We start from the raw sequence: 13,479 nt of genomic DNA, 5'->3' as shown, positions 1-13,479 counted from the left end.
AGTCTGTACACTGGTTTTAATTTTAGCAGAAAAAATTCAAACATTTGTTAGCGGTTTTTAGGCTGTTATTTTTGTTGAAAGTAATTCACACTCGAGTATTGGTTTGATTTTTGCGACACAGCCATGAACCGTGTACCGAGATTAACTTCCCTTGCTACGTTTCACCACTTAGCGCGGTTCATCATGAAGTTTGGATCACGTGACAAACCTGGTTAAAAAGCAGGGCAATAAGCCACTGTGATTGGTCAACACCAGTTTCAAAATTTCGACAACCCTGAAGCTAATCAATTCTCTTTCCAGTTCTTTGCACAAAAATTGATTCCCTGGGTTCGTTAAAGCGAGTAATTGAAAATCCTGCCCAGCTACATAAGGGATTTAACCTGATCGGCTGATAAATTGGCGTCATACGTGAAGCTGCAGTTTCAGTTGTAATGAAGTTGCGCAGATGACCTCTGAACTGTACTGTTGTTTTCTGTTCCCTCAATGACGCGAAGATTGTGTTGTTCGAACATTACAACTGTTTGTGGCAAATTATTCCGCACAGTTTCTGGCGAAAGTAAAATATATTTTCGCGGTAATTGTAATCCTTCTGGATGAATAGCAACGAGTTTAGCGTGGTGATTAGCAATCATCGCTGTTCGAATACAATGTCATATGAAACATTATCGTGATTAGGCATAAGCTGCGTGAACTCTCATTTCCGCGTAAATTTGATCACAATATCGGGCGCCAATAAAATCATCTTAGAAATAAAATTACAAAACATTTTTCACATCAGTATAGCCCGTGTTAGCTGGACTGTGACATCACGTGATCTATTACATCAGTTACTTGTGACCGACAATTTTTTACAAATCCCTCGATTTTATTTTGAATAGAGGGAGAATTTCCAGCCTTTTCAAACACTCCAGGTTTTTTTACACCGGGATCAAATACTCGGTGGAGCGACAAATTCCGCAGCAATTTTTCAAATATCGTGTCGTTCTGTCACTGGGCGTTTGTTTCAAAACTTCAATTGTTGAAACGTTTCTCCTCCGCTCGCAGAAGGTTTAAGACCACATACAGAAAAAAAATGGGTTGGATTTGTTAAAACAAAGCTTTGGAGTAACAGTAACAGTCGGTCCAAGATAGCAGAATGGCAGTTTTATGTTAAATATTCACAATTTCTCGATGTTTGCCGGAAAATTTATGTTTAGTTATGTTTAAATTGTCAGATTTTCAGAGTTGAGTATATTTAAGAACAGAAATTTCAAAAACTCAACTGATAAATTTCTTTGTTGTTTCTCGAAATTAATTTTCTCAATTTTACTTTCCAGATTTCATGATAAAAATCAGATGGAATCCTGCAATTGTGAGGTCACTATCATTTTGTAGACACTCGTTTTCGCTGTAGCGATATGATTTCTGTGAAATTACGAAGATCGCGTCTCGCGCGTTTGACATTCTTCGTAGCGTGTGTGGTTGTCACGACAACCGTCTATCTCCACCTCACTTCCGACCAGCAGGGGGCGTTCAAAACGGTGGATGAGCGTGCAGAAGACTTCGGGCAACGCAATGTTGTGATTGACGCTCACTACAGGGCCATGGAAGCCCCGGCTTTACCCCGACCCAACGACCTTGACCCTAGCGGTCCAGGGGAGGGAGGGAGCGCGTTGAGGCTCCTCAACTTGAATGATTGGGACCAGAGGAAGATGGAGGACAGCATCCAAACGTTTGCAGTAAATCAGTTCGTCAGTGAGAGGATTTCATTGCATCGGAATCTCAGGGATGCAAGACATGAACTGTGAGTATGTTTGGGGGAGGGGGGGGGGGGCAACCGTTAGGTGGGGCTACATAAAGGTTTAAGGGTGCAACCGTTAGGTGGAGCTACATGAAGATTTGGGGGTGCAACCGTTAGGTGGGGCTACATGAACTGTGAGTAGGTTTGGGGGTGCAACCGTTAGGTGGGGCTACATGAACTATGAGTAGGTTTGGGGGTGCAACCGTTAGGTGGGGTTGTTGGGGGGTGTGCTACAAACGTACGATTGCATCTACTGGGGTGATTTATAACTCTAGCCCAGTGGTTGTCAACCTTCCATGCACCATGTCCCCCTAAAAGTAACTTTGGATCCTCGTTGCTCCTTATAAGTAACCCAGAAAGACCTGTTCCCCCCTACCAAAAATGTGTGTAGCAAACTCAACTACATTGTAAAGTCCTTCACACAGAAGGGACAAGTCTTTCATCGCAAACAAATACCTCTTATGATCTTTAACGCAAGCCTTATTAAATAACAGTTAAAACAAACATCACCAAGGAAAAAACGCGAACATTTCGAAAGCATCGGACGAATCGATTTTAGTTCAACATTTTGTTACAATCCGTCGGTTGATTTACAGCGCCCTTCTAATAGCTGAACTATTATTAATACCTCATCAATTATTTATTCGATACCCAAATCCAACGCGCATTTTTGTACTTGGTAACTGTTTATACCTGGATTGGATCTCGTCAACGTTTCTGTCCTGTGAAGTTTATCCCAACGCTTTCTGGATATTTGTTAGAACTGGCAAAATCATTGGTGCAAGTAGCCTCAATTTAAAAACCTTTATAGAGTCTCTTCTGCCATTTGTATTTTTATTCCGACGTTTCGACGCCCTATACAGGTCGCCTTCATCAAATAACACTTAATGCGAGTATAGTACAGTGCACGATATTATGACTGGCAGCAACAGGTTATGTACTAAATTTAAAACGTTCGCTTATATTGAAACGTATAACTGCATGGTTGGCTGCACAGAGCGTGTTGGTCAACCCGCTTAAACCGTGTCAACCCGTTTATTGTAACAAGCATATGTTGAAGTATTACAAATACATGGTTTGGCTACACAGAGCGTGTTGGCCAACCCTCTTTACAAATCAATTAATGTTCAAATTTACCTTGGTGTCATGTTCACAACCTCGTATAAGTTCGGATGTTCTGATCCAGTGGTTCCCAAACTGTGGGCCATGGCCCAGTACTGGGTCACCAAGACATTTTCAATGGGCCACAGAGCCATTTGAACAGATTCTATTGTTTTCTTATACTGTAGATATTATGCACTTTGTTTTGAAAAAACATAATATTTGCAAAGAATTCCGTATCTTGTAGCCAAATTTCAAGAGCAATCATGTATCTCATTAAAAACAAATTGCTGGAAACCATTTCGCCTGCCTTTGAGCTTTTTTTGTGCTTAAATTTGCAGCACGTGGTGGGCCACGAATCGCTATTAAATAGACATTTGGGCCTCAGACCAAAAAAGTTTGGGAACCCCTGTTCTAATCACATGAGTGCGTGTTTGTTGCAGATGTCGACAGAAGGCTCCGTTAATTGACGTTTATGTTTCGGGGTTGCAAGTCGGGCCGGGCTTTGGTTTCTAAAAACGGGCCGGGTTTGGACCTGACTTTACGCTATGTGTCTCTATATTTAACTAGCCAAGAAGCCAGTTGCTGGACCTGACCTAATGTCAAACAGCCCTAAAACGCCTTGTTCGAGACCAATTGTCTACATGTGTATGTTGTCTTGGTCTTTTCTGAAGCTATAATGTGTGGGCCTCTCAATCAAACTTTCGGGCCTAAACAGGCTTCACAAAAACGAATCAGGTTCGGGCTGGGTTTCAGGCTCTAGTTTCAGGCCCGTTTACAACTCTGTTTTGTTGCAGATGTCGGCAGAGGGCTCCGTTAATTTACGTGTTTGTTGCAGATGTCGACAGAGGGCTCCGTTTGATTACCGTCGCATGCCGACAACCAGTGTAATCATCGCTTTCTTCAACGAGGGCTGGACAACTTTAATCCGGACCATTTACAGCGTCCTTCACAACTCTCCAAGCTCACTGCTCACAGAAATCATATTGGTCGATGATTTCAGCGATAAACGTAAGATTTCTACCCAAACTACAAATTCACTTTTCGTCAACTTAAATTTACGAAGATTTTGTGGCATTTTCCCCACGTAACATCTCCTTTGAAAATTTGAAGGGATAGCAAGATTGTTAAGTTTTCGAAATTTTGTTGAATTAAGATTAAAATGAAGAATTTTTTTCATGTTCTAATTTCTCTGATTTAAGGACATTTATTGTTCCCAGCAAAAATTTCCAGGTCTTACAACAAAGTCCAAGTTTTTTTACACCTCAGTATACTATGTCCTATAGGGGAGCGCCCTGACACGTAGAGGCCAAATATTACCGAACTAAATTTGCATCCAATCTCGTTTGTTTTGAAACTGCGCAAAAACGTGCAACTATAAGTTGTGGAACTTCACGCATGTTCATTCATGCAATGATTCAGCAAATTGTAACTTGTGTCTAGACAAATGATTCTCAGCTTGTTTCAGGCCATGGACCACCAGCCAAGTGTGAAGAACGTCGTGGCCCACTATTTGTTTTGAGTTTTTAAGTATAGTAAACATAAACAACAAGCATTGAGTGTAATTTACCCTGATGAAGGCGACCTGTATAGGAGGTAAAAACCTGTATAGGACGTCGAAACGTCGGAATAAAAATACAATTGCCAGAAGAGATTTATAAAGCAAGCATTTGACTTGAAATACATTTCTTTAAAACCCAGTTTCTTTAAGACCTGGCATAAAAATTGACATTATTTGCTTGACAGCAAAGCTATTTGCAACTGTATTCAATTTATCGACAAATATAGTGGGCTTCTTGTAGACAACATGGACCACCAGTTGAGTACCACTGGTCTAAATATTTTTGTGTATTAAGTTGATTTGCAACTTTTTTAACGCAGCTTACTTGAAAGAGAAACTTTCCGATTACCTCCGAGGTTTGGAGCGAGTCCGTTTGGTTCGAACGAAGAAAAGGGAAGGATTGGTTCGGGCCAGGTTGCTGGGCGCGTCACTCGCTGAAGGTTATATGACATTCGGCTAGATAACTTCCTATTTTGTATCATGCTTGCTTGTGAGCTTAAAAGTGCGTGTTTACTCCTATAACATTTTATTGTTGGGTTGAGTTTATTTCGCTTGGTGAAAGAAATCATAGCCACACAGTTGCGCTATAACAATCACCTAGCCGGAAATGCTGGTATCACTTATCACCGGTACAAAAAGTCACACGTTTATACAAGATATGACAAATACAATTTGGTCACTGCCAAGCCACCGAATTCGGATGAAATGTTCGACCCACTTTTACAGGGAGGGGGGATGAGTGCCTCACAACCGGAGCATATTTATTTTGTACCATGACATATTTATGTGTGCGTCACAATCAACACGTCATAAAAGAAAACAAACGCAACATTCCAGAAAGACCCGGTCACATGTGCTACAGACAGGGTTGCCATACCGACAGTATTTTTGTTGGACGACGTCTTGGAAAATCAAGCTCTTTATTTGTATCTTTATATCTGTGGCAACCCTCACTATTAAGTGCAATGCGTTTTACAGCAAAGTACTGAAACCGTATCTTATGGTGTAAACTATCCGTGACTTGACTGTGACGTGACTGGGATAAAAAACTGTGCTTTACAGAAATCGTCCTGATCCAACGTGCGCTCAATACAGATGATTTAAGTTACGGATTATACACACTAGATTGGAGCTTTAATACACTTAAAACAGTCTTTGTTTTTCGTTTTGCAATGTAAGATACAAAAATTAATTTCGCCGCTGAATTCCTCAGCTGTTGTTTTCTGTTTAATGTCGAATATAGGCGATGCGAAACCGTGGAACCGCCAAACTGCGATAGCACTTTGGTGTGAGGTGGTTGAATGCGGTTCAGTGTAACGCAAACTCCACATGAACACGTACAGCAGGCCACACAATGATACTGTGCTGAATCCCACAAAACCATAGTTTGACGTTGAACTACACTGTTTCACGTTTCATGATCCAGGCATATTTTTTTCAGGCGAAGTTTTGACGTTCCTGGACTGTCACTGTGAATGTATGCACGGCTGGCTTGAACCTCTGCTGGAACGGATAAATCAGGATGAGACGGTTATAACAGTTCCTGTGATCGACACAATCGACTACAACACATTCGAGTGAGTACATGCAGAGTTAACTACTCAGTTTATTTCGAGTTTGCGAAAGAGTTGTGCAGGGCGATGTTAAGGTGGCTAGAAAAATTGGCTCCGACTTAATGGTGCACGTTTGAGTGTGGTGCGTTTTTTATGGTTAAACCTTTAAAACTGTTTTGACTTTACATAGCTGGTTTCGATTCCGCTTTAAGCACTGAAGCAGAAATGTGAGTATTTTTTGAATAAGACAGACAGTGATCTTTAAGACAGGTTTAGGACGCCGCGTGCCGATATTTTCGAGTCTAATAGTTGTTTGTGAAAGTTGATATAAACAGCAATTACCAAGAGGCTAGATTTGAATGTGTAAGTTCGGTTTTTGGTGTGTCTTATTCTAACAAACATAAAACAACAATTTATTAAATCATGTAAAAAAACTACTTTAAAATACTAACTTTAAAGTCAACATGGCGTGCAATGAAAAACACCTCGCGTGGCCATCTATAGACACGTGTTCCAGGGGTTTCCGACCCCTGTTTCGAAGGTTCAATTCGTTTCCAAGCGACAAACCCTAATTTACTGAACAAATTTCGCAAAACCAAATTTGCCCCATTTGAATTTCTTTTCACACAAACAAGACTAAACAGGGAAATTATTATTACGCCATCTCGACCTTATGTGCGCACAAAATCATTTTGTGAAGGTCACCTCTCAAGGTCACAATCGATCGTTGTCGTGATTTGTGGATACAGTTGCCATGGTGATAAGATCTTGTGTCCATATTTGATTGTGATGTCATAGGTCGAGTGATTGTTTGTTTGACAGGCAAAGGGGGATTCCCCTTGGAGTGGGAGGTTTCAATTTTACAAATAATAAAATCTGGGTGTTTCTTGGTCGCGAAAACCGTTTTGAATTTGGTAGAACTTATAGCTTGTCTCTAACATGAACTTATGAAGCACTTCAAAACGTTCCTGGGCAATTCGAAACAGATGGAGAGTTTGAAATTACCGGAGTTGGCGTTTTAGACTTTGACAAATTCGGCAACCCTCTGATTTTCACATTGTCATGATTTTTGATTGACAGTCGAACTTAGATATTTTTCTCCCTGTAAGATTAAGATACAATCTCACACTGAGCCGGGTTTAATCCTCGCATTGTGAGATCGTGCGAGGGAAACTTGTGGGTCGTGATGTGAATGATAATGGCGGGAAAATTGTGATCGGTAAATTGTAGGTTTCGTTATGACCGGGATCAGTAAAGATAAGCACAGGTGCAGGCAGTTAACCCTGATGTACACACAAAATGCTTCACACTTTCATAAACAAGCTATTTGCTGTGAGGCATAATGTATAAACATATATTGCTCTTCCAGCAGTGTTTTATTATGAATAATCGACGTTTCGACATCCTATACAAGACGCCTTCATCGGGATAATCTATGTTTCAAAGATATGGCGTATGTCTGACTTTAAATTGCCTACTTTTGCCGTTCAAACCATCAATCTTGTTTGTTTGTTTGTTCCCCAATCCACTTTGTGGTTTGAAGTACTGAAGTTTTTCCTTCTATTTTGGAAACATAACCCACCATATCCCTCTTGATTCGATCTAAGTTTTTTGTTACTTGAAACACAAGAATCGAGGCGAGATTCGAACCCATAACATCTGGAAGTCCAGTTAGTTGAACGTTTCCATTCAACCCAGAATGCGACAAATCCATAAACTTTTGTGTTGTTCGAGGCGTTTTGAAAGTTTGTTTCGAATTCACACCTGTGATAGTTTGCGAAAATTGTGGCAATCTTTTGAAAATTGGGGCGAAGGTGCGTTTCGTGATTGAAATGATTGCCCAACTTTCGTTTAGACATTTTTTCACCTTCAAGTTTTACAAACTCAAAAAATGGTTAGTCCAGTAACTTGACTGTTCAGAGAGGAATTCCTTACTTAACAGTTCAAAACATTTTCATTCCTCCCCAATAGACCACTTAGTAGATGCTAAACCATACAAAGATCATTTAATATTGGGTCTGTTATCGACTTTTTCCAGTTTCAACTTTTTACAATTGAAATATTTTTAGTAAAAAAAGGGGCAAGTGCCGTTGTGCTTGTAAACGAACAGCAAATAAATTATATTGACAGAAGGTTTACCAATAATTTCCCCTTCAAATTGAACAGTTAATGGTGAAAATGCTTTACATGCTTTATTTTTCAAACGTTTCGGCAAATGCTCATGCCATCGTCAGTGATATGGGGGCTACATCCGTTTATAAACAGTTGAGTCACGTGAAGGAATGATAAATTTAACATTGTTATATTTGTTTCAGATATTACTATGGAGGACACGAACCTCAGATAGGCGGGTTTGACTGGCGGTTGACGTTTCAGTGGCACACAATACCCGACCACGAGCGTAAGAGGAGAAAGTCACCTGTGGACCCCATCAGATCGCCCACCATGGCAGGGGGTTTGTTCGCGGTCAGCAAAAGTTATTTCGGTCACATCGGGACTTACGACGCTGGAATGGAGATTTGGGGAGGGGAAAACCTGGAGCTGTCGTTCAGGGTAAGTGAAGGGGAAAAATCTACTAACACCATACCTCACGACAGACCTACATTTAGCTAATTTTCGATAGGTGGCGCAAAGAGCTGAATTTTTAGCAGCTGAAGAGGGGGTTGGGATGTAAGTTTTTTAAATTTTACATTAAGCACTAAGTTTTATTGCTAGATTGCTAAAATTTTGGATGCTAATACCTTACCCCGATGGGTCTGTCGCGAGGTATGGTGTTGTGTGATTTTCCTAAATTTACAAACTCGTTGGATGAAATATCCATTGAGGCGGTTGCACTGTGCAGTCAGTTGATGATCTCATAAAGTTAAGTTTCTTGTGGAACGCAACACAAGCGCACGTCGCAAGATACCTCAATATTACCGCCCACTTCAAATTTTAAAATAAGAAGCCGTTTTGTCTGTAAACATGATCTACTCTACTGCATATCTGTCCAATGTGCAGCCTGCGGGCGTCTTCACCTGATTACAACTGCCCCCCATTAAGAAAAGTTTGGACACCCCTGATCTACTGTATTAAACAACTGAGGTTCGATCTGCTCAAGCATTTCACAAAACTGCCAATAGTGGGCGCTACAGCACATGTTAAGAAGGATTGGAATATATCGCTCTCTTAGAAATAAAATTGGAGCCCGAAACCCGACCCGAACCGAACCTGAATCGTTTTTAATAAGCCCGTTTAGGCCCGAAACTCGATTGACAGGCCTATATACACTAAAGCCCCCGGCCAGAAAAGCCCGACCTGACTTACAACTCTACGTGGCATCGTCCAAACTTCAAATGGTTTTAACATGACAACATAAATTGCTGTCTTGCTCAGTTGTAAGACGGTCCGGGTTTGGGTTTGATTTTCTAGCTCACTCCACTTTACACTCCTCAGCTCAAACTCATTTTCCTCCGCAGACGTGGATGTGCGGCGGCAAACTTGAAACTATCCCCTGTTCGCATGTTGGCCACGTGTTTCCCAAGCAGTCTCCCTATCCGCGCCCGAAGTTTCTCACCAACACGCTTCGTGCCGCTGAGGTTTGGATGGATGATTACAAACAACATTTCTACATCAGGAACCCGCCGGCTGTTAAGGTTAGTGAAACAAACGTTGCAGGGAACTGGATCTACAAACATTTTCACTGAATCTAATGAAAACAAACGTCACAATAAGATAAATGTATGACAGAATGAACCATTTTGTAGCGTTACCTCTTTAGCCGGTTTCCCAAGCATTCCCATATAGCAAGCCGTAGGCTAGAAAAATCCAGCCTGCGGCGGGATTCGAACCCACGACAGGAGTCTTTCCAGGACTCGCGCTCTACCAACTGAGCTACACAGGCGAAAGTCGAATCACAAGAACTGCTGCCTGCCTCGTATGCTGCACATGCCAGCTTCGTAGTAGGGGATTGTCCTATACCAGGTGTGGCCAACACGTCGATCGCGATCGACTGGTCGATCGCCTGCTTTTGACTGGTCGATCGCCACTAAATTCTCCACAACTAATCAAACGCTTATTAATTGAAAAACAAATTAAATATTATAAAACAGCACTTCTGTCATTTTGAAACAACGCACACATGTGTAATAAGACAATACCTAAGTAATTGTCACTTTCTTTGTTGCGTAACAATTGTTATTTTGGCACCAAATTATGTCGTAACAACTACAATGTTTGTCGTCACAACTTGAGTGTTTGCTTTAACGAAGCTGTTGCTATTGATTGGGGAGATTTAAAAGTTCCCACTGACTACTTTGATAAAAATTGTGTGCATATGCGACGTTTTATTGTTGTAATAACTAGGTGATGCTTGCCAACAAAACTCATGACCATAAATATGTGGCAATTGTCAAGCAAATCGCATGAAAAAATTTGCGTTATTGCTTTGTGTTAGTGTCAGCCTAAATTACGGCTGATCAGTCGATCGCGTACAATTAAGAAAATTTTCGTCGATCTTAACGACTGGCAAGTTGGCCACCCCTGTCCTATACAATACGTAAAAAATAAATATTAGTGATGAATTGCCTTAGTGTAACTGACGTTTCAGATTTTAAACATGGTGCAATTATCTTTTATTGTGACGTTATAGGAGGATTATGGTGATGTCACAGATCGCAAGCAGCTTCGCGAGCGCCTCAAGTGTCGGGATTTCAAGTGGTATCTTGACAATGTTTATCCTGATCTCCACGTCCCAGAAGACAAACCGGGTTCTTACGGAGCTGTGAGTCATATTATCTAGTTTGTGACGTCATACTCTATTGTTGTGACGTAACAAAGCTCATTATAAAATCCAGTTTGAATGATACGAACATAATTTGTTTCAAACACAGGCCAGAATTAAGTTTTATTTGCAAGATTTTAAGTTTTAAAAAAACAGTTACAGTAAAATCGTTGTTGTTTTACCATGTAAAAAATCTTTTAAAATTTCCTGTTTGTTGAAAACATTTTCCCAACTAACACGAAACCATTCAGTTCCGAAACAGCGGTATGACGTCATATTGCCTTGACTACGCTCCACCTCAGCATAACCCGACAGGCGGACGAGTTTCTGTGTTCGGTTGCCATGGGCAGGGCGGTAACCAGGTAACGGCTGTCACGTGATTAATGAATCTTCCCTGTCACCACTAGATAGCGAGCAAGAGCGCACATCGGTGTCTGTACTACCCGTCAAACCGGGAACCACCCATGCCAAGGTTCGCCAATCTCACACGTACCTGGTTCGGCCGCAAACTCACACTCAACACTTGCTATGCCTTCCACTCGTTGCAGGTTCAACCGGTGTAATAATACGCTGTGATGTAATTACGGGTTATTGGGGCGTTTGTTGTGTTGGGGAAATCAAAATTTAGATATTCTGCATGAAATGAAACGCAGCAATACTTACAAACATTCGCTGAAATCATTTTTTAAAAAGACGAAGTTATGTTTAAAACGGCCAACCGCAGTTCTCTTTTGACATCCGTCTTTTTTCTAGTTTTAATTTCTTTGCAATAAAAGTGGTAAACTTCTTGCAAAGCAGTTGCAATAAAAATCAAAACACCTTCTTTTAGAAAATTTTGGATTAAGGAAATTAATTAAGATCGGCACCTTAAATTTACAAATTTAAACGTCAATCAAAGTTTTATTCATATTTTTTTGCAACCAATTGTGTTGCCTAGCAACTAGCGGTGAATAATTAAATAGTGTCGATCTATTGGTGACGGGGAACTTTGAATTATTGTGTTTTTTACAAACAATCGCTTATTTCTGCATGTTTAAGTTAAGCATTTATCCTTTATATCAGTGGTTCTCAACCTTTATCGACGAATTCCTCACTTAACAATTAAAAACATTTTCCCAATTTGACTCCCAAAAGCTTCCAAATTGACTACATACTACATCCTAAACCATAAAAAGATCATTTAAAATTGGATCTTTTATCAACTTCACAGGTTATATTGCCAGAGCTTAAGTGTCTATTTACAAACCACATGCAAAACTCAAAGTAAATTTCTTCCCTGTTGGGAACCATTGATTTATGTTGTATTAATCCGCTTTATTGCTCTGAAACTTCGCAACAATTGCATTTGGGTAGTTGTAATCTTTGCCCAGTAACAAACCGATATTACTCGATATTGCACAGTTTTTCGAATACACTTCCCGCAAGGAGGTTCGCTTCAACTCGGAGAAGGAAATGTGCATGAGCGCAGTGGGTTCGGACGACTCAGTGACGATGTTGGATTGCGTTTCCGACAATCGACAACCGCCACGTGTCCAGCAGTGGACGCACTCACAGGTCGGTAACATAGAAATCATAAAAAAAGTTTGTTAATACCGATAGGTGGCGCAAAGAGTTGCTGAACATTTGAAAGTTGATCAAGCTGTTGCTGTCAGGCGTATAATGTACAAACGAGTATTGTTATTCCCGCAGTTTTTAGGATAAATAACCGACGTTTCGATGTCCTACACATTGTAAGGGTAAATTCTATGAGAATGCATGAGGGTATAGGGTCAGGTTTTGCAGTACATTACCACTAACTGAAAAATATACTTGCTAACCCAATGCAAAACTTGTATGTATCGATTCTAAACTATAATAAAGTTCGGCTTCATGCTTGACAAAATGTCTAAAAAATGAGAACTCGGTGACCTTATGAAAACCTGAGATAATCAATGACTTTGTTTTAAGGACGGGACGATTCGAACGCAACTGAACGAGAAATGTCTGGAGGCTGGAATGAATAAAGACGGAAAACCGGAACTGACACTGAAACCTTGCGTGGGGGGAAACCTTCACCAACAGTGGTACTGGACATGACGTGTCGCGTTGCTACCGGCAACACGCTGTGCAATATGACGTCCTACACGTCACAATGCTGTCACCACAAGCATCGGTTGTGACGTAACAAAGCGATTTTTGTTTTTGCTTAAAAAGCGATGATGGTGTTTTTTTTTCTGTTTTTTTGTGTCTGATATTTATGAGTTATTTTTTTGACTCAATCCATATGTTGCGTGTTGCTAATGACGACAATCTTAGTGAATTAGAAAAGTAACAAACATGAATTACGTGAAATTTATTTAATTTCGTGTTGCTAGGGTACGGGATAGCACTTATTGCATTCATTATTATTAGCAAATAATATTTTTCGCTTTTCTTTTTGATTTAATGTTAAACTATCTTTATGTTTTGCGAATACTTATTTTTGAATCCTTCCAACAATTTCAACATGACGAAAAAAACTTAGTTTTGAAAGAAAATTCCACAGTGCAGTTTTTATCAACGAACTATTTTTAAGTTTTTTTTCGTAGTTTGCTCAAATACTGCAGTTATTGCGACCACTGTATAACCGAAATGTTACATTACCGTGAAAAAAGTGGATTATTGTGGTGTTTTGTGTATTTTTGTGTAAGGTTTGTAACTGTTTAGATCAGTGGTTCTCAAACTTTTTTATTGTCTGGGCTAA

General features: G+C 40.3%; 1 protein-coding gene and 1 non-coding gene across 3 annotated transcripts; one reads left to right on the top strand and one right to left on the bottom strand.

Moving 5' to 3' along the window:
• The first annotated feature begins 1,316 nt into the window (after window positions 1-1,316).
• LOC145213459 (polypeptide N-acetylgalactosaminyltransferase 4-like) lies at window positions 1,317-13,402 on the top strand. Of its 2 annotated transcripts, XM_080081742.1 has the most exons (10): window positions 1,317-1,783; window positions 3,720-3,892; window positions 4,763-4,882; window positions 5,884-6,019; window positions 8,311-8,548; window positions 9,454-9,630; window positions 10,626-10,757; window positions 11,009-11,119; window positions 12,159-12,311; window positions 12,705-13,402. In XM_080081742.1, the coding sequence occupies exons 1-10, from the start codon at window positions 1,398-1,400 to the stop codon at window positions 12,831-12,833; spliced, it is 1,755 nt and encodes a 584-aa protein (XP_079937868.1). In that variant the 5' UTR covers window positions 1,317-1,397; the 3' UTR covers window positions 12,834-13,402. The 2 variants fall into 2 exon arrangements, with proteins under 2 accessions (XP_079937868.1, XP_079937869.1); XM_080081743.1 differs by lacking the exon at window positions 4,763-4,882.
• On the bottom strand, window positions 9,805-9,878 carry Trnas-gga (transfer RNA serine (anticodon GGA)). The gene has a single exon. It is a non-coding gene; the product is annotated as a tRNA-Ser (tRNA).
• Window positions 13,403-13,479: the final 77 nt, after the last annotated feature.

This window comes from Phallusia mammillata, chromosome 2 (genome assembly GCF_965637545.1).
Source record: "Phallusia mammillata chromosome 2, kaPhaMamm4.hap1.1, whole genome shotgun sequence".
NCBI classification, from domain to species: Eukaryota; Metazoa; Chordata; class Ascidiacea; order Phlebobranchia; family Ascidiidae; genus Phallusia; species Phallusia mammillata.
This window is presented reverse-complemented; position numbering and strand designations above follow the sequence as displayed.

Coding starts and splice junctions, on each gene's coding strand:
- LOC145213459 (XM_080081742.1), top strand. CDS start 1,398: ATGATTTCTGTGAAATTACGAAGATCGCGTCTCGCGCGTTTGACATTC. Junction 8,549..9,453: donor ACCTGGAGCTGTCGTTCAGG/GTAAGTGAAGGG, acceptor TTTCCTCCGCAG/ACGTGGATGTGCGGCGGCAA. Junction 12,312..12,704: donor AGCAGTGGACGCACTCACAG/GTCGGTAACATA, acceptor CTTTGTTTTAAG/GACGGGACGATTCGAACGCA.